We start from the raw sequence: 27,082 nt of genomic DNA, 5'->3' as shown, positions 1-27,082 counted from the left end.
GCGAGCTGCCTCAGCTGCAGAAAAGTGACTCACTCAAGGTCACATCTGCTTCCAAGAGCAGCCTGTATCCAAGGACTGATCAACACAGGGGTATAAAGGCCTAGCCCCCTCACCCAGCTCAGGGTCATTCCAACAACAAAGCCCTCATCAGGCTGGCTGAGGGCTTCACTGTGGCAGCCCCAGTTCAACCTCCCCTCTGTTCCATCCCACCTCCTTCCTGCCTGCCCCGCACCTCACAGGTGGGATTCCAAAATCATTTCCTAATAAAATCCTACAAGTGAATTTTCATCTCTAACTCTGTTTCCCAAAAAACCCAACCTGTGACAGTGAGTTTGACAAAGGACTTTGCTTCTCTGAGCTTCAATTTCCTCAGCTGTAAAATAGGGATCATGACACCTGCCCATGGCTGTCAACACAGCAGGTGACAGTTTGTGGGGATGCACCCAGTTCGGCGTCCAGCTCAGGGCAGTGTTTCGCAAGTTCCTTTCCATCCTCATCCTCTCACAGGTAAACCCAAGCACCTCTTTTCAAATTACAGTTTCACATTAAATGCACATATGAAATTTTGTTTATAGAATCTTCAGCCATCAGCCTTTTCCTCATGTTAAAAATTTTACAGGGTAAAATACAACCTGAAGAGACCATAGGCATACCTCATCATAATGCACTTCACAGATACTGCTTTTTTTTTTTTTTTTTTTGCAAATTGGAGGTTTGCTACAATCCTGTGTCAAGCCAATCTACTGGTGTCATTTTGTGAAACAGCATTTGCTTGCTTCTCGCCTCTGTGTCCCATCTTGCAATATTTCAATCCTTCCACCAGCAAAAAGATTACAACTCACTGATGGCTCAGATGATAGCTAGCCTTTTTGAGCAATAAAGTGTTTCTTATTTATGATATGGACATTTTTTGGACATAATGCTACTGCACACTTAATAAACCACAGTATAGTATGAACATAAATTTTATATGCACCAGGAAACTCAAAAACTCATGTGACTCACTTTACTGTGATATTCACCTTATTGCAGGAACCTGGAACCAATCCTGCAGTATCTCTGAGGTCTGCCTGTACTGATTTATTATTAAACATTCACATAAATAATAAGAGGTCACAAGATTTAACACTGATAAATAACTTTTAAATATAAATGTTTATAAGCCTATATCTATAATAAAGTACAAGTAAATTCATGTTCTTGTGGTGAGGATTATTCTATAAAATCAATTGCCCTGATCAATGAAGAACTACTCTATATTCTACAGGACCAAAAACATTGAAAGAATTAGTATACCATGCACCTATCACTAAAACCACTTTGAATATGCTAACTTCATGCTGATATGATATGATAATATCAAATCTGGTTTTGCTTTCTACTCAGTGCCCCCTGGTACATAGCCCATTGTAAATGCTCGATAAATATCAATCAAATGAGTAAGTGTGTTTAAGTTATAAGGGATTCCCCTTCAGAATATTGATTCTCATAGCTTTATTCATATCCACACAAATGGCCTAATCATGGTTTTTTACTATTTGCAGCTGTTATATTTAGAGATCTCTAATATACAGATACCATTTTTTCTGCTTTTTTTTTTTTTAAAGGCCAGGGAGAAGGGTAGTGGGAAAGGATAGTTAGAGAGTTTGGGATGGACATGTACGTACTGCTATATTTAAAATGGATAACCAGCAAGGATCTATTGTATAGCACATGGAACACTGCTCAATGTAATGTGGCAGCCTAGATGGGAGGGGAGTTTGCGGGAGAACAGAAAAATGTGTATGTATGGCTGAGTCCCTTTGCTGTCCACCTGAAACTACTACCACAACATTGTTAATTGGCTATACCCCAACACAAAAAGTTTAAAAAAATTTTTTTTAATTTTTCAAAAGGCATGCTATAACATCAGAATTTCTTTTTTAGCACTTAGCTATAGATCAACTCTTTCTCAAGGCCTCTGTTGTTTTAGTCACACAGTACTTTGTAGAATACTGTAATCAAGAATTTCACAGCTCTCAAAAAGAGAATTTACAAATTAATTTGAAAAAAATTTCAGTAAAATGAATAGCAGACATTGATTTTAACATTTCACACAAATTACAGGGGAAAAACTGAATGCTGATTTACATGTTAGGTGGGGAAAGTAGAAATCTGTGTGCACATTTGAACATAACTGATAATATAGGTATTCGTAACTAAAATTGAAAGTATGTTCAAAGAGAAATTAGATTCTACAGCCCTTTTCATTATTTCTGGCAATGGTGAACAGAAATTCAGGGATAACAAATTATTCTAAAAAGTTCAACTTCACTGCTACTCGTCTACTGGGGCTATTCATCCATAACATAAGTTGCCTGCCAAGTAAAAATACCCAGACAGATAGATACCCAGGTATCCAGAAAGCAAAGCACCTAAATATTGGTTCTGTTGCACACACAAGTACATACAGTTTGATTATTTTTTGTTAGTATAAATATTTAGAATTCACACAAGAATCTACCTAAAATGGCCTGAACAGAGGTCAGCATAAAGGTAGTGGTACCCAGAAGCATTTTATAGATCAATGACTAATGCCAAGGTCACAAATCAAAGATTTTTTTTCCCCTAGAAGATGCAATAATATCAATAGCACACAATGTACTTGAAAAGAATTTGATTTCCTTTGTGACCCAAAGTAAAAGGCATTTTCATCTACCTTGACTGTCTTGGGATTGTATGTCTTTTTTCCCTTCCCTTAAACACATTCATAATAACAAATTGAACTTTAAAAGCTCTGGAGAAAATGAATTAACCACTCACTTTAAGGGCTCAGGAGACAGTTTTGTGCCTGAAAGGTTGATTTGCATCAGAGCCAGAGAACTACTAAAAAACTGCTTGAAAGATGGAGGTACTTCTTTTCCTTTCCTGAAAAACAAATCATGAGAGTCATACACTTAAAATTCCATCTCCACAGCCCACTTCCATATTGGCAAAATTATTCATTGGTAATTCAGACACTGTGAAATAATCCATGAATCAGTTGTATCCTCAGTAGAAATTTAAAAGTAAAAAAAAAAAAGTCTGAAAAAAAGTCTGAAAGTAAATTCAGTATACTTTTTAAAATGATGTAAGAGAGGTTAAGAAATATTAGATTTTAAAACATTTTATTTCTATTCTTCATAGCCAAGGATCTCATTGAGTTCTATTTCTAGATCTCTAGGAAACTCCATATTTGAGTTTTTAGGAAATAAGTCAAAGAAGACACATATTTCTCACCAATTTAAAGAGCCTTCCCACTGGATGACATCAGATTGTTAAGGATCGCTACCTGTGTTTGGCGATATTTTCAGATGTAGAGGTCTCAGATGCGCCAAGATTGAGACTGGAGGTCAAGTCTGATTGGCAAGAAGCCTGCATGACAAATATCCTACTCGGCTCTTATAGCCACACCACAAATCTAATTATTTCAGGTCAAATATTAGAAAAAAGACAAAACTCCGAAAGGAAATGGTTATAACCTCCAAATATATCCCCTTGCTTGCTATTCTAGTGGGAAGTAGATCAAATCATACAACTCAACAAGAAGACAGAGTCAACACCACAATATGAGGGTTTAATAAAAATGAAATTCCAGAGTCAAAACTGGAATATCAATGCTTAGCTTGTTTTGTTCCATCCTATAGAATTGTTGAAAGGATTCACTAAGTAAAGCACTTAGCCTGATGCGCTATGAACACTCATTTAATGACAGCTATTCATATTCTGTGAGGGAATCATACTATCTCAGGGAGGAAGCCATCCTAGAAGTCTAGCTCAACCCTGTCTTATTCAGCAACATTTTATGCACAGAGGTCTAGGAAGCCTGTCAATATTTGAGAAAGTTTTAAAACACGACAATTTCGGGCCATTTGAGAAGAAAATAGCAATTTTCTATTCTAAGCAGCAAGAATCTCTATTTGAGAAGATGAAAAATAAATTCAAGAAGAAAGACAATTCTGGTAGAATACATACCAGACGTTTCAAACAACTCTGGTTTCAGATATCAGAAGGCTATAAGCTTGAACACTCAGGTTCATTTTCTGATGAGCAAATGTTAATTTTTTATTTGAACATAGTTTTCTTCCGGTTATATCGTATTGGTGTTGACTGTTCTAATGTTTCCAAATACTCATTGCCCTTTTCTGAAGGATGATGATCAGTCACCCCACAAATGGCAGGCTTAGCCACAGCAGCCCCTCTGGTGAATGGGATGTGAGCAGAAGTGATGTGTACAATTTCCAGAGAGTTGGTTTACCAGCCAATGTGTGTGTTACCATCCTTGTTTTTCCTCTGCTATGTGACTGTCAATGTTCTAGAAAGAGGCTGCTCTGCCTCCCAGCGTGAAGTTGATGTGGCCAGCCCATAACGGACGTGTTGCAAGTTCATGGTTGCAGAAAGCTATAGAGAGGGTAGTGGGTTGAGGGTAATCATTTGTTACTGGAACAACCTGACCTATCCTGACTGTTACACTTCTGAAATTATCTGTGAACCACAGTATGAACAGACTGGCTAACAATCTACAACTCAGTGCAAACACAGCAATTTTGACATAATTTACTAGGGGCTTCCTATGATTACATCTAGGTAAGGGAGTGGGTATTAAACAGTGTAATCACATCCTCTCATTTGGAAGACAAGGCAATTTGTTAGCACAGTTTCGCTCTACAACCTTAATAGCTCTACTGACAACCAATCATCACAGAATTCACAGTATTATGAACTCAAAAGAGCTAATTAGATGAAGATCCTTATAGTCTATAATATCATTTCTAACCCAATTCCTCAGTCTATCATAGCTCCACTAAAGCATGGTTTCATGAGCTCTCTTCAAATACATGGGTTGATGGGGCAGTCAACTTAATACCCTCTAAGGTCTTTGAAATACAGTACCTAAGAAAACTCTCAACTTCTCCCATTGTTTTATCTCCTACACTTTACACTTTCTGATCATATCTGGTTGAGGTACTTGTGGCATATTTTTGCTATCATAAAGATTTACATCACTGTTAAAGTAAGGCACCACGAGTACTTTAAAATGTAGAATAACTTATTTATGAGGCTTAACTGTAGAAAAAAAACATGTTTAATTCTGATTTTTTCCAACAAAGTGACTATTATCCCTTGGAATATATAAAGCTTTAAAAAGGTGAGCCAATAAAAGAGGAGATAATATTAGGCAGTCCTCCATGTTATTAAAGAGCATATCATGATTTTGATATTGTTTATGACTTGTGGTAACAAATGCTGAGTGCTGAATTGTATTAATACATTAAATGATAGTAGAATACCAAATCTAAAATAACCCATATACTTTTTATCATTCTTCTGCATTCTCCCATTCTAAGCTGTTGCTTCTGCTGTGTGTGAATATCTGTTACTTCTAATCTACCGCCTGGTTTTGCAAACAATTCTACATCATGAAGGTAGAAGTGAGGCGCTGAGGCTGGCCCTCCACCTCCACAAATCAGAATATAAGAGCTCTGGGCTGACTATTGTCTTTGCCTCCCAGACACAGTTGAGACTTACTTCAAATGCATTATTGAGAAACACCCTCAGATGTTTCTAAAAGGATTTTTACTGTATTAAGAGAGAATGCCTGTCCACATATGAGAAATGGCACCTTATTATAGAGTTCATATAGGCAGGCTGGAGTTCTTGATAAGAACCTTGTCATGCAGGGAGAAAAGACATAACAAAAATTTGAGCTTGCAAGGTCTACTATTCATCAATAATGGTTTAGGACCATCTCCTCTTTCACATACAACATGCACCCTTTATTACTGTTTTCATCTTACTACAACATTCTCTGAGAGAAAGACACTCCTAAAAGAAGATGATAATAGCAGGAATGACTTCATACCGGTGAGAAAACACAGTTCTGGAGAGATTGAGCACAGCTAAATACTGAAGGCAGCCACGCAGAAGAGCTCCACAGACCTGGGAAAGAAACAAGGCACTCTTATTTTCAAATATTTCTAAGACTAAGAGAATATCTTATTAGGGAGAAAGCCCATTGTTTCCCATCTAAATAGCTGTTCTGAGACCCCTTGAGCAATATAAAAAAAATATTACCATGTCCAGGGAACATTCAGTATTGGATAAATCCAGATGAGCAATGGCATTTGGCTGGGCCAAAAAACTGTACATGGACTTGAAATAAAAAATAAAAACCAAATATATTATGATCCAGAAATCACATGCACACAGGCACATGCCCACACACAGTGCAAGTTAATATTTTAAATAAAGTTGCCCCCAAACCACCCAGGATCATTCTTCACTCTTCCTAAGAGAATCAGCAGAGTTTTCTGTCATTCTTTTACCTTCCCTGAGAGCAAAAACCCAAAGAATATTTTAAATTATATTTAAGTTTTTTAAAAAAAGGCCAAATGGAGTCTTGGCTACCAAACCCCCTTTTTGCTACATATGACTTAGTTTTTTTCTGATTAGCTCTATTTTTGTTATATTATTTTGGGACCATGCTAATTAATTTTAACTGTTGAGAATGAAATACCACCTGAATTGCAGCCACCGTATCAAAATACTTTTGAAAATATTCAAGGAACCACTACTTTGAATTTGAAACAAAGATTGGTAGTTTCAGAATATATATTCTCTTTTTGGGTCAACAAAGTAATTTTTATATCCTTAGTTACCTCCAAAATCTAACAAGGAAGTACCTGACCACACTATTAGTTGTTTTTTTTTTTTTTTTTTTTTTTTGGGTAGGGGGGAGGTGTTAAATGTCATTTATAGCTAAGACACTTCAGTTTCTAGGGGGTCACAATGCATAAATGATCCCCTCATCCCCATACAAGGCTAGCAGAACCATAAAATTAATAATTCTCTGTTATTCTCTAATTGCCTATGTGAGTAGCAACTGCCAACAGCCACCAATAGCAAACCAAATCCAAGCTCCTGGCACTAGGCAAATAGCTAACCTCGGTTTGTTTCAGTGGCTGCCTCGAGACACTAGAAAAAACAAACAAGCTTACACTGAGACGTCCTAGTCCTTGGCAAAGATTCATGAGTGTAGCAACTTAGCTGTAGATGCTTGAGAAAATTCCTCTCCACTAAGGAATTCAGAAGAGCAACAGGCTGGACTGTAAGTATTTTAGAATAATCAGACACAGAAAATGTACTGTATTATGAAAATTCTGATTCAGAAAAATCTTTTTTTTTCCTGACTTAACCAAGATCCAATTCTCTTTGCCTGGCACTGTGATTTTACTCCTGGCCACCAGCTAGGGGAGCTCTAATCACCCTCAAGTGGTGACAAGACCCTACTTGGCCAATACCTCCAGTAGGCCCTGCTAGGCTGGGTTATCCCCGAAGCACCAGCTGAATGGCTCTCAGAACCTCAGCATGTAGGGGCTAGAAGCCACTGCCACTCAGGCCTCATCATTCCACTTGCCCTTCCCCAGAAGCCCAGCTGCGATAGGACTCCCGGCCAGCTACTTGGCTGTCTTAGGTGACTATGAATGCCCCCATGTTAGCAACCTTCTTGCTTCATCTTCAGGCTCTACTTTAATTTTTCTCTCGATTCTGCTAGTGTGCCACTGTAATGTTTTGGTGGTTTCACATCAGACTCCTGGTTTCATGTTTGGAGGGAGCAGATTTATGAATCATTAAGGAAAGGCACAACTCAGGTTGGACTGAAAAAGTCATGGCACACCAGGAAGCAAGTACTATGTAAATGAGCTCAAGTGTAAGGGAGAGCAAATAACTACAAAAAGGACTGTGGCAACATTCCCTGTCTTACAAGGAAAGTAAAACAGAAGAGAAATGGGAATACAGGTCACAATATTTTTCACTCCCATAAAGCAATGAGATGCAAATGAAGTTCCTTTGAAGAGGTCCAGGTAATATAGGCCCCCTTGATAAAGGAGCATTTATTCTAAATTCTATCCCGGTGACCAGAGGGAAGGGGACCATTCACCCCATCTGACAATGAAATGATTCCCAATTCACTCTGTCAACAAGATCTGCCAAACTGATATTACTGATTCAGCGGCATGAAAAACCTTGTTATCATTGAAGGGAAACTTTTCCCTTCACACTCAAGCTTTCAAGAGTAGCCCCAGTTTGATCCCTAACCCCTCCCTTCTTTATTCTATTCATGGAACATGGGACTGAAGTTCATCCCAATATCCTTTTCCATCACAAACTATGGGTTTGTTTTTTTTTTTTACTTTATTTTACAATACTGCCATCACAAACTATGTTTTTAAAAGCCACTGGTCTTCCTAACAATATTATTAAGTGATAAGTTAACTCACTTTACACCTCTAATCTTTCTTATCAGGCAATTTTAACAAGTTCAACAATGCTTTGAAATGTAGAAAAAATTTCTTCAGACTAAGTATTTACAGAAAGAATTTAAACTTCAACAACCTCAAGTGAGAGAAGGGAAAAAAATCTATGAGATAGATTACATTTAATGAAGGCAGGCTCTGAATATTTCTCTAAAACACTTATAAGCTCATAACTAAATGATTTTAAGATGTCATGATAAAAGGAGATGTGGGAAAATACATTACAAAGCCCTGTTGAGAAATTATTCCAGGCTTATTAAGTACAGTTTCATGGAAGATGGCAGGAAGGGAAAGAAAACCTACCGAGAGGTCATCTCCACGAAGGATGTTCCCTGAGAGGTCCAGATGGACAAGAGTGGTGGCGGTCAAAGGGTTGGCACTCAGTGACTGAGAAAGGCTATTCACCCCTGCAACAATGACAAGACAAAGCTTAGTTTCCATTCCAGGAACAAAAATGAGTTCTGTGATTTTCTTTAAAGGGTCCAACAGCCCCATCAACATGCAGGACTGAGGTTAACCAGAAGCACCATTCCCAAAAGGCAGCTTGAGGATGGTCTTCTGACATCTTCTCAAGAAGAACAGGTTAGTCAGTCACAGACAACCAGCTCACTGAGGAGGAGAATGAAATGGAATCAGCTTCATTCTGCTCCACTGCTACTGATGTGGAGGGGTAAGATTTTACTTTGAAGTCTTAGAATGATGCAATCTAATTGATCGTTTTTATCCCTTTCTCAATCCTGCCAGGTGATTCTTGCCTAAATGTACAGTATTAAAAGGATGCAGATTCAGAGTCAGATACTTTAGATTACTGAAACGTGGAAGTGAATCCAGGATTGTACTGCTCTGCCTAATGCATTATATTCAAGGCAAAATTTAGATTGAAACAGACCTTACAAAGAGAAAATACTCTGTACACAATGGAAAAAGCAATCAAAAGGAAAAACTGATAGTTTTCACTCTACACACTGTTTATATAAAATAACATAAATGATTCAAGTCAACTCTAACATAAATGGTTCAAGCTAATATCACCTCAAAAAAAAAAAAAAAAAAAAGAATGAATATATGAGGAGCCAAGATTGCTCTGCAAAGATAGAGGTATGGTCTAATATCTCTAGGTAATAGGAACTGAAACAGGTCTGTTAGCACCTTGTGGTAGGTAGATTTTCATGAGGACACTTCAAAATGCGAGCCCAGAAAGGACTGGTCCCTCCCTGAGATTTAAAGAGGTCAATACACACAATTATCACTGATGATTATTCTTTAGATAACAGGCATGTGGGATATTACAATGCTTTTTCTGTTTCTACTTAAAGTCCATTGTTCTAAATCATGTATTTTGGAAATAAAACTATTTCTAAATTGGGTATACTATTATAAATCATTTTGTTTTTCTTTTTCACTAAAATTCTTCTTGAAAATCCCAGGCTGTCTTAGCCACCTAAACTAGGGGATGGGGTTATTGTCCAGACATGGATAATTGCTTCATCAGATAAGGGGCAAGGGTCAGGCCAAAATTGCTCATGACTGCAGAACCCCAAGAGGCACTTCAAGAAAAAACAGAAAAAAGCTGAGCATTACAAGTACGGCCCCTCGTGAGAGCAGTTCTCCGTTCCAAGTTTAGAATGTGTAGCACTGATGAAGAGGTTATTATCTTATCCTTCAGCTTTGGAGAGGTACAAAGAACCAACTCCAGTGTGTGTCTGATAAAGGCTACTGAGCCATTTCTTGATGGTGAGTGTGCACCTGGGTTTGTAGAGAGAAGACTTCAAGACACAGGGGGGAAAATAGTTTACTTAAGTACATGGAAGAATTTCTTGGCCCATCAACTCAGCATTTATTAAGTGCTCATAACATGTTTATAAAATGCTGGGGATTGAGAGGTATGTGTAAATAAGACCCATTCTTTGCCCTCAGAAAATTCAAAGACCACCAGGAAAGAAGCTAAATAAATTCCAGGATGAAAAGCCAGTGCTACGCAAGGATTTATTCAATCAACAAACCTTTATTTAAAGGCTACTGTATAGCAGGCATGGGCTTTTGAGACCCAAAGAATAATATTTTACCCTCTCAAATGCCATACGGTAAGAAATAAAGACAGTTGAATAATCACAATTTAGTGAGGTCAGTACTATCAAGGCTGTATATTGTCACCCTGCTTATTTTATTTAACTTATATGCAGAGTACATCATGTGAAATGCCGGGCTGGATGAAGCACAAGCTGGAATCAAGACTGCCGAGAGAAACAGCAATAACCTCAGATATGCAGATGACACCACCCTTAAGGCCCTTACGGCAGGAAGCAAAGAGGAACCAAAGAGCCTCTTGATGAAAGTGAAAGAGGAGACTGAAACAGCTGGCTTAAAACTCAACATTCAAAAAACAATTATCATGGCATCCGGTCCCATCACTTCACGGTAAATAGATGGGGAAACGGGAAACAGTGACAGACTTTTTCTTGGGCTCCCAAATCACTGCAGATGGTGACTGCAGCCATGAAATTAAAAGATGCTTGCTCCTTGGAAAAAAAAAACTATGACCAACCTAGAGAGCATATTAAAAAGCAGAGACATTACTTTGCCAACAAAGGTCTGTCTAGTCAAAGCTATGTTTTTCTGGTAGTCATGTATGGATGTGAGAGTTCGACCCCAAAAAAGCTGAGCACTGAAGAATTGATGCTTTTGAACTATGGTGTTGGAGAAGACTTTTGAGAGTCCCTGGGACTGTAAGGAGATCAAACCAGTAGTTCCTAAAGGAAATCACTCCTGAATATTCATTGGAAGGACTGATGCTGAAGCTCCAATACTTTGGCCACCTGATGCAAAGAACTGACTCATTGGAAAAGACCCTGATTGAAGGCAGGAGGAGGAGACGACAGAGGGTGAGAGGGTTGGAGGACATCACCAACTCGATGGACATGAGTTTGAGCAAACTCTGGGAGTTGGTAATGGATAGGGAGGCCTGGTGTGCTGCAGTCCACGTGGTTGCAAAGAGTCAGACATGACTGAGCGACTGAACTGAACTGAATACTATCGAAGAAGTAAGAGCTAAGAGCTTGGCAGTGAAGGAGGTAGAGATTTGATAATGTTAGACAAAAGGAAATCATGATAGCCTCTGGAAAATGTTGATTTCTGGAGGTAACTTCTATGATTGTTCAAATGACCAACTTCCTTAAATTTGTCTGCTACTGGTAGTATCAATGTATTTTGTAATGGCATAATTGAGTCCAAAATATTTGGAAAACATCAGACTTTCATCAAGAAAATCACTTTTAAAATTATGTCCTTAGTGAGGTATAACAAAACTCAATAAATAAATTCTGAAATTAGTCTTGACAGCAAAACACTCCTTGACAGATATGGGTGCTTGGCAGTTGGCCAATGTCTGATTAGAATTGGGAAAGAATTGTGTTATCAGCTTCAAGCTACTGAGACAGAATGAAGGATTTCCTCCCCTACCTCTTGAGTCCATTCCATGTGAGGCCTGGGTTAATAAGCACAGTAATGGCAGGAAATTACAAAAATATAGGATGGAAAGAATCAGAGCTCTTCCAACCCAAACTACACACAGATTTTCATGCTATTCTCAATTCTGGCTATCTAGTGATTTTGACCATTCTTCATATTTATTATTGGAGTGTTTACAGCTGGAAAAAGGTGGTACCAGATGGCCCTGCACTGACATAATCTGGCAACCAGCAGGACATTTACTAGAAATCCAGAAAACTATCACTTAGCTCACATCTGAGGAAGAAAAAGGATATTTGGACACAGTGTGGATGTCATGGGGAGATTAAAAAAAAAAAAATCTGCCTTGAATTATGGAGCCATGAATATAAATGTTTTCACAGAAATAAAATATGTTAGTCAAATTCAGCAAAAGTTTAAAAGTACAATTTAATCTGAGTTATTTTAAATCCACAGACCTTTCAGATCCTTTGTGACAGTCTGCTAGAAAAACCTTTACGAAATCAATTTTTTAAAAGGCAACATTTCAAGATATACATCCTAGGAAGGATGACTTAAAATTCTTTGGGTCACATGTTATAAAACAATATTAATTCTCAAACATATTTTATTGCAGAAAAGAGACAAAGGTGTGGATCTTCATTTGTAAAGGGTGGATGGCACATGGGGCTGAATTGATTCAGAGGAAGCTGAAGAACCTGCCCACTCCCATCACTGGGAGGGACAGGGCATCACTCACGTACCTCAGGACCCAAGCTTGCCCTCAAAAGGATCAAAGATTGTTACATCCCTCTATCTGTTTTATATTAATAATAATGAACAAATATATTAAATATCAAGTTTAAAAAAAAAAACACCTCTACCTTAAAAAAGAGTTAGACTTATGAACCACATGATACATGATTTTAAAAGAAAAAAATTTACACTTTGAATACAAGAGTAACAAAGGAGGGGACCTAGCAACTTCCTCCAAAAGAAATATAAGTGACTAAGGAACACGGGGAAAAAGCCAACTAGGCAATAACTGAAGAAACTAAAATTAAAATATCAGAACACTTTTGTTCAATATGCTTGATAAACAATAAAAAAGAAAGAATAATATCCACTGATGGTGAGAGTATAAAGAGGATTGTACAAAATATTTGGAGGACAAACTTGACAATACATATCAGAAACAGCTTTTTAAAAATTATACAACTCTGACGTCACAATTCTACTTACAAGAATTTTATCCTAAAGAAGAAATTAACTCATGACTGGTGATTCGATATAGATATCATATTAGGGTGTTTTGTACTATTGAAGAATTTAAAATGGTCTAAATCCTGGCTCAGACGGTAAAGTGTCTGTCTACAATGCGGGAGACCGGGGTTCAATCCCTGGTTCGAGAAGATCCCCTGGAGTAGAAAATGGCAATCCACTCCAGTACTATTGCCTGGAGAATCCCATGGACAGAGGAGCCTGGTAGGCTACGGTCCATGGGGTTGCAAAGAGTCGGACACGACTGAGCGACTTCACTTTCACTAAATATACAATATTAGATTATGTACATAAGTGAGGGGACATTTTGCATACACTGGGCTATCACATAGCATTGAAAGTGACCGAGTGTTTACTGACACAAATGATCGCAATTTACTATGGGGGATAGGGGAAGAAGTTTACGAAATAGTAATCACATATTATAAAATAGTATAATCACATATATACATGTGTGTGTGTTTGTAGATATTTATATTAAAAAAAACTGCTTACAGACACAGAACAGTGCAGAAGAACAAGTACTAAAGTGTCAACAGTGACAATCTTGTATTGACTTGGTACTAGTATTGCAAGTAGTTTTAGCTTTCTTAGTTATACTTTTCAGAATCTTCGAAGTCTTTAACATAATATGTAATGCACTGATAATCATCAGGAAAAGGGTTTTTATAAAGCTGATTTGCTGATGTAGAACACTGCTAATAGAAAGGGACTACACCTTAGCTTTCAGATCTGTAGATGGCTCTAGGCATCAGGACAGAAAACACTGGCTTCTGGTGAATTGTTTCCCTTTGGAAAGTTACTTTTGTCCCTTCATCTTAAACATGTGGATACAATCATGGCATGAATGGAACTAACCCCAATTTCAAATCACTCACTGTGACTGCACAGTCGGAATAAAGTAGGAATGGATGGACAGAAAACCATTCCAGGACCACTTTGCTTTACCCACTCACCCATGACACAGTGAGAACATGCAGTGCCAGATGCCAGGGACATGGCAATGAAGGACACAACACCCTTGCCTGCCAGAACCTTCCAGGCTAGGACACAACCAAACCACAGTGAGAAATGCGCTCAAGTTGAGGGATTTGCAAAGTGCTATGGAATGCAGAGAAAGGGGCATCTAGTTCTGCAGGGGGTGGTGAGAGGAGGTTGTGTGAGAAGGACTTCAAAGAGAAAAGGAGATAGAAGCTGAATCTTCCAGGAGGAGCACTAATTCACCAGATTTGTGGGTGGGGACACCAAGGTTGTCCTGGGCAAAATAGGAACATATAAAAATACATGATGGAAAAACAGTATATGATGGAAGGGAGGAAGGAAAGAGAAGGGAGGGAAGGAGGAAGATCACGGTGGCAGGGACAACATGGCACTCTGTGCCAAACATCACACAATGCATATTAACCCATTTAATCCCACCACCTCTGACGAAGCAGAGACTCAAATTTCCATAGTATAAACGAGGTTGCTAAGGAACCAAGGGACTGAGATGCATTAATGTATTTGTAGTTAAGTAAGAATGTTAGGACTCAAGCCTAGACAATCTGCTGGAGAACTGGCAATCACTACACATACTGTCCTCAAAAGACAGTCATATGTTAAAGAGTGGCAAATTACTCAAGGAACTTTCCTTTAACACCCATATTGGGTGAGTAGCTCCACTATGTCAGGTGTTGGAGAGATGGAGACAAGAAACACACACATGTGGCAAAGAGAGCCCCCTTCTCTTGGGGGAAACTCGAAATTCATACAATGATGTTAGATATGATCTAGAAGTAAAAAGGAAAGAGTAAGTGATTCTGTTGAAGCCTCAGGAATAGGGAAGACATGTCAGAAGAGATGATCACAGATGAGGGCTTTATAAAATATAGTGAAGCTCTCTAAACATATTTGGAGATGTGTGACATAAGAGAAAATAGGTATTGGTCTGTGCCCCCCTTGCCGGTTCCTGGCACAGAGCTCCTCAAACCCTTGTAATTTCCTGGGCGATAAGAACACTAGAAACATCCCTTGTTCTGATATTTGTCTTTGACCCTGACTCAGGGTTCCCAAAACTCCTATAAATTCTTAAGTGATAGAGCAGTAGAGGCACCTTTTGTTCTAATGCAGCAACTCTGCGTGGGCTCCTGGATGGGGACTGGTCATCAGAAAGACCAAGCCACAGTGAGAAGCTTGGAATTCCATCCCCACTCCCACCCACCAACACTTCTGCACAAAGGGGAGAGAGTCTGGAAATGCAGTTAATAATTGAGTATGCCTATGTGATAAGGCCTCCATGAACATACCATGGGTTCTGGAGAGCTTCTGAGAGCGTCCAGGTTGATGAACACATCCACACATGGAGGGTGACATGCCCCAAATCCACAGGAACAGAAGCTCCTGCGCTTGGCACCCTCCCAGTCCTCACCCTGTGGATCTCTTCTTCTGGCTGTTCATCATCTGGATCCTTTACCCTTAATAAACTAGTAAGTGTAATAAGCGTTTCCCTGAGTTCTGTGAACCACTCTAGCAAACTGATCCAATTCAAGGAGAGAGACTTCAGAACCTCTGATAACCTGGGCTTGTCACTAGGCATGTAAAGGGCATGGCGGGAGAGGAGGGTGTCAGGGGCATAACAGTCTTGTGGGACTATTATCTCCACATAGATAATGAGCTGAATTATAGGATACCCGGCTGGTGTTGCAGAGAACTGCCTGGTGTGGGGGAGAAACGTCCACATATCTGATGACCAGAAATATCAGAAGTGACATGTTTTGTGTGAGTAGTAAAGGAGACATACAGAGAAACACAGAAGGAAGAATGGAGATTTTCCCTATACAAGATGAAAGAAAAACTTTTCAAGCATGTACAAAGGTGTGATGTAAGCAGAAAGATTTCAATTATTATTAGTAGTGTTATAAATGGAGAAGGCAATGGCACCCCACTCCAGTACTCTTGCCTGGAAAATCCCACGGATGGAGTAGCCTGGAAGGCTGCAGTCCATGGGGTCACTGAGGGTCAGACACAACTGAGCGACTTCACTTTCACTTTTCACTTTCATGCATTGGAGAAGGAAATGGCAACCCACTCCAGTGTTCTTGCCTGGAAAATCCCAGGGACGGGGGAGCCTGGTGGGCTGCCGTCTATGGGTTCGCACAGAGTCGGACACGACTGAAGTGACTTAGCAGCAGTAGCAGTGTTATAAAGGTGACGACATAGCAAAATAAGAACAGATTAGAAAAATAAGGGAGGATGGTGAGTGGAGTCAGGAAAGAACCTGGGGAAAGAAAGGCAACTTCAAAGACAGGAAATAGATTGGGTACAGCAAGAGTGATGACTGTAACTGCAGTTAGGCCCAACCATTTTCTGTACACAGACAGTCCATCTGACAGGTTTATGTGTACGTGGGGGTGGGGGGAGTGTGATAGCAAAGAAGTCTTTCCAAGGATGAACCAAGAAAAACACAACCAGTAGTAATCATTTGGTAAGATACAGAATCAATGCAAAGAAATAGAGGAAAAGAATAGAAGGGGAAAGACTAGCGATCTCCTTAAGAAAATTAGAGATACCAAGGAAATATTTCATGCAAAGATGGGCACAATAAAGGAGAGAAACAGTATGGACCTAACAGAAGCAGAGGATGTTAAGAAGAGGTGGCAAGAATACACAGAAGAACTATACAAAAAAGATCTTCATGACCCAGATAATAATGATGGTATGACCACTCACCCAGAGCCAGACATCCTGGAAAGGTCTGGTGTGCCGTCAAGTGGGCCTTAGGAAGCATCCCTATGAAAAAAGCTAGTGGAAGTGATGGAATTCCAGTTGAGCTATTTCAAATCCTAAAAGATGATGCTATGAAATTGCTGCACTCAGTATGCCAGCAAATTTGGAAAACTCAGCAGTGGCCACAGGACTGGAAAAGGTCAGTTTTCATTCCAATCCCAAAGAAAGGCAATGCCAAAGAATGCTGAAACTACCGCACAATTGCACTCATCTCACACACTAGCAAAGTAATGCTCAAAATTCTCCAAGCCAGACTTCAACAGAACATGAACCATGTGCTTCCAGATGTTCAAGCTGGATTTAGCAAAGGCAGAGGAACCAGAGATCAAACTGCCAACATCCGCTGGATCATAGAAAAAGCAAGAGAATTCCAGAAAAAAAAATTCTGCTTTATTGATTATGCCAAAGCCTTTGTGTAGATCACAACAAACTGTGGAAAATTCTTCAAGAGATGGGAACACCAGACCACCTTACCTGCCTCCTGAGAATCTGTATGCAGGTCAACAAGCAACAGTTAGAACCAGATAAGGAACAACAGACTGGTTCCAAATCAAGAAAGGAGTATATCAAGGCTGTATATTGTCACCCTGCTTATTTAATTTATATGCAAAGTACATCATGCGAAAGGCCAGGCTGGATGAAGCACAAGCTGGAATCAAGATTGCCGGGAGAAATATCAATAACCTCAGATATGCAGATGATACCACCCTTATGGCAGAAAGTGAAGAGGAACTAAAAAGCCTCTTGATGAAAGTGAAAGAGGAGACTGAAACAGCTGGCTTAAAACTCAACATTCAAAAAACGATTATCATGGCATCCGGTCCCATCACTTCATGGCAAATAGATGGGGAAACAATGGAAACAGTGACAGACTTTATTTTCTTGGGCTCCAAAATCACTGCAGATGGTGACTGCAGCCACTGAAATTAAAAGACACTTGCTCCTTGGAAGAAAAGCTATGACCAATGTAGACAGCATATTAAAAAGCAGAGACATTACTTTGCCAACAAAGGTCCACCTAGTCAAAGCTATGGTTTTTCCAGTAGTCATTAGCACCGAAGAATTGATGCTTTTGAACTGTGGTGTTGGAGAAGACTCTTGAGAGTCCCTTGGACTGCAAGGAGATCAAACCAGTCCATCCTGAAGCAAATCAGTCGTGAATACTCACTCATTGGAAGGACTGATGCTGAAGCTCCAATACTTTGGCCACCTGATGCAAAGAACTGACTCACTGGAAAAGACCTGATGCTGGGAAAGATTGAAGGAGGGAAGAGAAGGGGACGACAGAGGATGAGATAGTTGGAGGGTATCACCGACTCGATGGACATGAGTTTGAGCAAGCTCTGGGAGTTGGTGATGGACAGGGAAGCCTGGTGTGCTGCAGTCCATGGGGCTGCAAAAAGTCGGACACAACTGAGCAACTGAACTGAACAGAATATACAGAAATATCAAACCACTATCTTATGCTCTTGGAACTAACAGAGTGTTGTAAGTCAACTATACTTTGTTTAAAAAAAAAAATTGCTAAGTCAAAAACAAAACAACACAACACAACCAGCTGCCTTTAGGAGCAGGAGGCAGGACCGTGACTCAGTTTAAAAAGCTGAAGACTGCATGTGGACATTCAGAGTATTTTCCGCTATGAAAGCGTTTCACTTTAGAACACCAGAATTTCAATCAGATAATTTCTTTACTTTAAAACTGCCAGAGTATTACAATACACATACAGCTGACCCTTGAACAACACAAGGATTGAACTGCGCATAACTAATTGCCAGCTCTCTGTAGCCACAGTTCCTCCGCTTCTACAGGTTGAACTAACTGTGCACCAGGCAGTACTGTAGGACGTACTATTGAAAACTAACCACATGTAAGTGGACCCAGCAGTTCAAACCACATTGTTCGAGGATCAACTACATTATTAAAGGCAGATACATAACTGAGTAATAATTCTAGCCATGTATAAGGAAGCATAGGGCAGTAAATACATTATCGATACAAAGTTAAGTAAATAAACTTAAGTAAGTAAGATATACTGTACCTTTAGGTGACAATGAGGTTTTAGACAAATTTAAATGCTTTAATCCCTTTGGGAGTTTGGCAAATTGAATGCTTAAAGAGGACACACCTGAGAAAGAAAGGAAAGAAAGGGATTGTTAGAATTTTTAAGTTGTCAGGATTGCATCTGTTTTACAATGCCTGAAAATTAAGTTTGATTCCAATTTAAGTGCCTGTTTTTCCTAAGCTTAGTTGTTTTCTAGTCATCTACTATCACGCCTCCTTTACTTTCTCTCCTAGCTAGGGTAAGAGAGAGGCATAATAATTATCAAAACTTTACCATTAGAGATGCTTTTCTCTGGACAAAGTGTTATCCTCTCTTCAGAGTGCTATTTCAAATGCAAATAGTCTTGGAAAGAGTGATGTAATTTCCCCTCCTTTTCTTTTTAACCTCTGTCTTAATGAGCTGATCACTCTTCTGGGTGAGCAGATGCATACTATTTAATTATTGTCAAGAAAAACAATGTGACATTATTCAGATAACAGCTTTACTTTAAGCAGATGAAGTTCAGTATTGAATTGGCTTACAGCTAACAACCTTAGACAAAGCATCAGAGCATGTGTTAACCTACTTTCTTGACGGTAGGTTTGGAAACATAAAATAACTCCCAAGGAATTTACAGTATTAAAAACCAAGTGGTCTCTAAATTTAATGATCAGAGTGTGAGATTGTGAAAACTCCCTCACTCACCTAAAGATTACAGTGAGTGTAGACTCTTCTGGGAGGAAGTAAGTAACAGATAAACAATCAATGTATGTCCTACAGGGCCTTCAACCAACCCCCTGCTTCACCTGAGTTATGACCTCCCCAGGGGCATGTTTTGAGAAACATCCTAAAACTGTATTAACTGTAAGGTCCCATAGACTGGTTCTCAGACCCCAGTTCTCTCCTTACCCACGGTAAGGAACTATTGTACTAGCTGCTGCCTATCACAAAACCCCAAATTAAATCAAGTCATAAGTACTACTCTAGAAATAAGCTATACGTCATTCAGCTTGATTAAGCCTCTAGATGGGTGTTTGCCCAAGGATGGTAGGTACTGGGAGACCCTGCCTGTCTCCCACAGCATTTTCCAAACAAGTCTGACAATCACTGGATTAAGGACTGTTAAAAAGGCTTTTTAATTAAAAGTATGTCTAGAGATTTGAATGTGCTAAACCATAGTGTTAACTGCAAAGAGGGGAGAGGTCAATACATTCTTGTAAAATGAATTGATTCAAATATTTTAAATTAAGACATCAAAATTTGGGTATACAATTCAAGCCATGCTTAGAGTGAAGTCTATAGTCCTAAATATACAAGTGAATAAAGAAGAGCTGTAAACTAATAATTTAAGTATCCACCTCACAATGTCTAAAAAGCAACAATAAATGAATCCCCATTTCATCCCCATAAACAGAAGGAAAGAAATAACAAAGGGAAGACCTCAATTAAATAGAAAGCAGTCATAAAATAAATTTAACAAAATATGTTCTTAAAAAGTAAAATTAATAAATCCCAGCAAGACTTAGCAGCAGCAGCAAGACTTCAAGAGAGAGAGAAAGAGAAGGATCAAAGTATTAAAATCAGAAATGAAAACAGAACACCAGAAGAGATCCTACAGACACGACAAATGGAACAGAAGGGTGTAAGAAAAAAAATCTACAGATCAAAAAATGTATCACTGTAGAAGAAATCCTTATGAAAAATACAGCTTAGCAAAACTTACTTAAGAAATAACATCCCCTATCTAAGAAAATAATAAATCTATTATTAAAAAACCTCTCCACAACGAAAAGCAAAAGAAGCCAAATATAAGAGTATGCATTGTATAATTCTATAGTGGTGAAGCTCCAGAATAAATAAAGCTAATCATAACAGAAGGCAGAATACACAGACAAGTTCGTGCATTTTCATAACGTCCTATTTCTTGACCTTCATAGTGGCTGCATGACAGCATTCCCTTTGGAAAAATTCACGAAGATCTAAACTTGGAACTTACAGACCTTTATGCATGGACATTATACTTCACTGAGTACAGGGTGCTTCAGAAAACTTAGGTACAGAAGTTAACAGAGGAGGAAATCTAGATGACTGGGTGGCAATGACTTGTTAGATACGAAAGGCACAGTCCATGAAAGGTATCATCGATTAGTTGGACTTCATTAAAATTTAAAATTTCTGTATATTTAGCAAGGGGGAAGGGGAAGATAAATTGAGAGATTGGGCTTGACACATACACACTACCATATATTGGGTTGACCAAAAAGTCCCTTTGAGTTTTTCCATAACATCTTACAGAAAACCCTCAACAAACTTTTTGACTAACCCTGTATAGAACAGATAACTATAAGAGAAATAAAGGACGGACACCATCATGTGTCAAATGGATAACTAGCAGGAAGCTGCTATTTAACTCAGGGAGACCAGCCTGGCCTTCTGTGACAATCTAGACGGGTGGAGTGGTGATGGAGGGAGATTTAAAAGGGAGAGATGTATATAATTTTGACTGATTCACGCTGATACACGGCAGAGACAACCACAACACTGCAGAGCAATTATACTCCAATTTATAAAAATCACCCATGAAAAAAAATTAATAAGAACCTACTTTATAGTACATGGAACTCTACTCAACACATAAAACTGCAAATGCCTACAACCAAACGCAAGGGCACCCACCATTCTACTCAATCCTTAATCAGAAACTTTCCTTTAAAAAAGAAGGGAGACAAAAAGGAATAAATAACACAATACAACTTTTCTCTAGAAATAAAACTATCTCACCCTAAGTAATGAAAGCAATAAAAGGTGAAGCTAAGTCATGTTTGATCATTTATTTTAAATGAAAAAAGCAGGATTAAAGGTAAAAGAGGACTAAAGGCTCAAACACAAGACTGTCTGGTTAAAGTATTTTTTTCTCTAATTCTAGACTAAGTTTTACTAGCTTCTTTCTCGACAAAATGTTTTGTTTCAGCTTCCTAGGCATGCACAAATCATACATACATTCTATTTCCTCTTTTAAGAAATACCCTTGCTAAGTGCTAATCGAATGAAAGGCATAAATGAGGTCAGTTACTGTTCAGTTTTTCAAAAATAAAAGAACTGAGTTCATTTTTGATAAAAAGTCCTCCACTTTGGCAGGCTTCAGAAATGGAGTCTTAGCAACAAGAATAAATTGAGAGTGGTTGGCAGCCAAAATCTCAGGAAAAACAAAAAAATTCACCTGCCTTGTATTTCCTGAAGTTAGTTACTAAACAGCTCCATGGAAGAAGCTGATCATCGAGAAAATATTTCCCCGACAAACAAAGGACAGAAGAGACTTTTTAACTTCTGGCAAAAACTATTCAATCCTGCCCCCCAAATAAAGCCACACAGCCTTCAGAGCTATGAATTAAAACAAAATTTATCACCAAAAGCTTTCATCTGGAGACTTTACTGGATGAATAACCCTTCCTGTAATTTATTTTTGTTTTAGTTTGTGTCAAATTTAGAAGGAAAAAAGGTCTAATTTTTATTTCTCCTTTCAAAATGGAAACCATTATAGCTCCCTCTGCTTCAAAATATTTATGACTAATAAAAAGTAACTATAAAATGTTTAGAATTTTAATTTGGAATCATAAGTTATTAACTCACAAAGACAGGAAATTAAATTTGACATTGCTGTTTTACCCCATTAATCATGCATGTACTTAAAACTCGACAATAACATGCATGCATGCATCCTGAGTCGCTCAGTCGTGTCCGACTCTTTGCAACCCTGTAGACTGTAGCCCACCAGGCTCCTCTGTCCATGGGGACTCTCCAGGCAAGAATACTGGGATGGGTTGCCATGCCCTTCTCCAGGGAATCTATCTTCCTGACCTAGGGATCAAACCTGCATCTCTTAGGTCTCCTTCATTGACAGGTGGGTTCTTTATCACTAGTGCCACCCAATTACATATAAAACTCTAAAGCCTTGATATCCTAGAATTTGCGTGATTCACGTGGTAAGGAATAAAATGGTTTAAGGTTGGTCCTTGTTGATTCAGTTCAATCGCTCAGTTGTGTCCAACTCTTTGCAACCTCATGGACTACAGCACACCAGGCCTCCCTGTCCATCACCAACTCCTGGAGTTTATTCAAACTCATGCCCATTGAGTCAGTGATGCCACCCAACCATCTCATCCTCTGTTGTCCCCTTCTCCTTGTTGACTGAAAGCATAATATTGGTAAGTTAACAAAATTCTGCCCCTGGAGTTCTAGCAACGTGATCAGGGAATCAAATGACTCTTGGCTGTTAGAAAGCATATAGATTTGAACACTGTAGATATCAGAAGACAGGTGAAAGTTAAAATCTTTAGATTTCTACTAATTTCAATGGCTTCCCTGGAGAGTTCAGAAACACTAAGAAAACTAACTAAATAAAATATAAGACACTTCCCTGGGGGTTCAGTGGTTAAGAATCCGCCTGCCAATATAGGGGGCACAAGTTCCATTCCTGGTCCAGGAAGATCCCAAATATCATGGAGGAACTAAACCCGTGTGCCACAACTGAGCCCACACACCCAGAACCTGCAAGAGAAGCCACCACAGTCCAAAGCTTGCACACCGCAACAAAGGTAGCCCCTGCTCAACAACTAGAGAAAGCCTGTGTGCAGCAGTGAAGACCTGGCACAGCCAAAAATAAACAAAATAAATAATAAAATATTTTTAAGATAAATAAAATATGATACATATTTCCATTTCAAAGATAAAGTTGAGAGGAAGAGATTGAAGAACTAGGAACATAGGGGAAAAACAGTCAATATACCTAACTTTTGAATGCCCTAAAATCTAAATCTATAAAGTTTCTAAAATATTGTTTTACACTGTGTAAACATAAAGATATCAGTTCAATTCAGTTCAGTCGTTCAATCGTGTCCGACTCTTTGTGACCCCATGAATTGCAGCACGCCAGGCCTCCCTGTCTATCACCATCTCCCGGAGTTCACTCAGACTCATGTCCATCGAGTCAGTGATGCCATCCAGCTGTCTCATCCTCTGTCATCCCCTTCTCCTCCTGCCCCCAATCTCTCCCAGCATCAGAGTCTTTTCCAATAAATATGGCTAAATCATGACTCTAAAGGAAGTATTTTCTGTTGTGTAGCTGTCACACAGAAACCTGGCATCTTTAAATATCAAAGTGCTGAAGAAAATGTATCGATGTGCTGTGGAATAAGCCAATGTTTTCCAAATCTCATGCACAAAGATTTCCTTCTTCTTCCATAGGAAATTGAGATAGCCAAATCAGAAAATCTGAAAGACAGTATAAGAGACTGATTGATCGATCACTCAGGAAATTCTAGATAATAGTCTGAACAATCAGTACCAGGTATGACTCTGTAAGCTTTTCCAAGTTATGTAAACACAGCTTCCTGATCCATAAAAGGAGAGCAACATTTGCACTATTTAACTTCACAAGGCTACTCTTGAGTCAAATGTGGGAGTAAAAGTTAACAGGTATTGAGTGCACAGTACGTGACACAATGCATTGCTATTCCTATGGCTTTTATGTATATTCTCATTTAATCTTTAAAATGTCCTTGTGTGGGAGGTGCTATTATTATTTTCGAGAAATCTGAGGTATAGAGAAGTTAGGTAATTTGTCCAAGGAAACTCAGATGAAAAGTGGAGAAGCTCAAATTTGAACCCACGTATTCTGACTCTAAAACCCACTGATATACACTGAGATATGAAGGATCTACCCCGCCCTCAAATGTAAGCAGCATTTCTAGAATCCATTTGTCTTGTCTTATTCAGATCAAATCAGAGCCACCACCAGATGGTCAGCAAAAAAACAAGTTGGGTGCATCAGGTCAACATTTCTAAAAGAAAAACATTTCAAGACAGGATTCTAAATCATCTTTAAACAAAATAATCCAATTTAGAATAAAGTGAGGGGAGGAAATCAGGACAGACATTCCTGACGAGGCTAAGATCATAAAATCAAGGGTAACTGGGAACGGTAACCAGGGAGACTGGAACACAGAGCTTGTGACATTTAGGGAAGGAAAGTGTTTGAAACGAGTGGAGAGAGAAAAGCTCTGTTTCTCAAAACACTCCACTTCAATCCAAAAAGTCATCAGATCCAAAGCATTAGTCAGGAGGCGATGACCAGAACACCCTGGTTCAGATACTAGGTCAGTCCAGAGAACTCAACACAGAGCTAGTTAATAAAGTGCAGTAAGCACAGGGAGTTTCAAGCCTTTTCTACCATGACCCGCATACAGAAAGAGATTTGGCATTGTGGTGCAGGAAGCTCATACCAAAATAAGCACATAGACATATAAGCAAAAACTAAAACCCCAGTTTTCCTGAACAATGCACTCTGATATTTTCTATTGTGTTCTATTTCTTCTTTTTATTAAAATGCTTACCAGGTCTTGACCTACAGTCTGAAAACACACAGGACTAGGAGGTCAAGAGCAAGCTGGGGAACTGGCTGGCCCTGCAACTGGGATAAGAAGAGCTCATGAATGCGTGTGGTCCATTCACTGCCTTGTGGGGCTCCTGCAGAGCACGAAGAGCAGGGCATCCAGCATTGGAAGCACGACCCCCCTCCTACTAAATCATACTTCATTCTGCTCCACCAGCAGCCCCTTAACAATAGAAGGCTGCTTGTCCTCTGAGCACGAGCCTGACGGGGAGGCTGAGCTGTAAATAGAGCTGTAAATATCAGGGCTTTGCTGCATCAACATTCATATCACAATGCAAGGAGCCAAGCTTCCGCTCTGAGAGTTTCCAAATAAGGCCCTGAGAGGATGGTTCAGGTGCAAAAATCAAATTCTACTTGGTACTTAAATTCCTCAGCATTCTGGGCTGCCAAACTGCCTTGTGTTTCTTTGCGTTTCCTTGTAAATAATCTTCCCAGGCTTGGCCTCTTTTACAGACTAAACAATTCAACTGCACACTCCTCCTCCCATGCTTTTTTTATTGTTTTTCAGTGAAAAGCTCAGAAACAAAAGTCATGACCATTTTCCCCTATTTTGAAGTCTCTATAAATATTTTATGCTCAGTTGGATTTCTTGTGGACTTCCCATCCAGGAGCAGAAAAGCTACCAATCACCTTTAGGTATTTAGCCTGGATGGAAGAAAAAAAAAAAAAAAGCCTGTAAAGAATTTGTGTTCAGGAGGCTCAGTCCAAAGAATGAAAAAAAGGTGGGGAATACAGGTGCTGGCAGTTGTCCAAGAGCTCCGGCCAAACATAACAACAAAGGAATCTAGAAGGGGCAGAAACACAGAAAGCCTTAGTTTGAGAAAATATTTTCAGGAGTGTCAAGGCTTGAGTGTAAGTGAGCAGAAAACTCCCTGGAGAGTCAGCATCTATGCATGAAGCTCTGGAAAACATCCTTGGAATGATTCTTGATCCTCACACCTGGGAATGCAGGTAGGCGAAAGATGTACAAGGATCAGGTCACACAGGTAGGGAAGTGGAGGAAAAGGCAGGGACCCGTCATCTCTCCACACCAGTTCTGACTCTGCACAAAAGAATCTTGATAAACTTCACCACGGTTTTCAATTCCAATTTAAAAGCAACAGAAAAAGGAATTCTATTATGAAATGAAATTCAATTTAAAGACAATATTTATTGATTGCATATAAGGTCTTGGGCTAGGTGCCCTGTGTCTTAGGAGATTATGATGATTATCCAATGATGGATAAGGAGGAGGAATGAGAAGTAAGGCTGGTACAGAGACATCCAAATCTAATTCCAGAGCAACAGAATGAAGAACTGCTATCTCAGAAGTTCAAACCCAAGGTGAGGAGTCAACAGATAAGGCTGTCCCAGAGGGCTGTGCCTCAGGGCATACAAGGCACACCACTGGAAAGAAGAGCCTCAGACTCATTCTTCCCCTAAAAGCATCTGCCTACAAAGCAGGAGACCTGGGTTCCATCCCTGGGTCAGGAAGATCCCCTGGAGAAAGAAATGGCCCCCACTCCAGTACTCTTGCCTGGAAAATCCCATGGACGGAGAAACCTGGTAGGCTACAATCCATGGGGTTGCAAAGAGTCAGACACGACGGAGTGACTTCACTTTCAGCCTTCCAAGCCCCAATAGTATGAAAGATCTTTGGGGTCTCGCTTCTTTCCCTAAATATAGTTTTTGGGGTTCACCCATGTCCCAGCAGGACCATCACCTCATTGTCTTGTGCTGTGGAACAGGGTTCCACGGTACAGATACACCACATTCTGT

The 27,082-nt window shown here is 39.3% G+C and overlaps 1 protein-coding gene across 5 annotated transcripts in view; it reads right to left on the bottom strand.

Annotated features, from left to right (window-relative positions):
- The window catches only part of CARMIL1 (capping protein regulator and myosin 1 linker 1), a 307,355-nt gene that overhangs the window by 100,907 nt on the left and 179,366 nt on the right, over positions 1 to 27,082 (bottom strand). For all 5 annotated transcript variants that reach the window (XM_040249951.1, XM_040249952.1, XM_040249953.1 and 2 more), the window contains 5 exons: positions 18,871 to 18,957; positions 8,640 to 8,743; positions 6,094 to 6,171; positions 5,882 to 5,958; positions 2,803 to 2,907 (listed from right to left, as the gene is read on the bottom strand). In XM_040249951.1, the coding sequence (XP_040105885.1) occupies positions 2,803 to 2,907; positions 5,882 to 5,958; positions 6,094 to 6,171; positions 8,640 to 8,743; positions 18,871 to 18,957 (451 nt within the window). The remainder of the gene's footprint in view (positions 1 to 2,802; positions 2,908 to 5,881; positions 5,959 to 6,093; positions 6,172 to 8,639; positions 8,744 to 18,870; positions 18,958 to 27,082) is intronic.

The sequence above is a fragment of the Oryx dammah genome, unplaced genomic scaffold, assembly GCF_014754425.2.
Source record: "Oryx dammah isolate SB20612 unplaced genomic scaffold, SCBI_Odam_1.1 HiC_scaffold_11, whole genome shotgun sequence".
Classification (NCBI taxonomy): domain Eukaryota; kingdom Metazoa; phylum Chordata; class Mammalia; order Artiodactyla; family Bovidae; genus Oryx; species Oryx dammah.
Note: the sequence above shows the minus strand (reverse complement) of the source record. Positions and strands in the feature narration are given on the sequence as shown.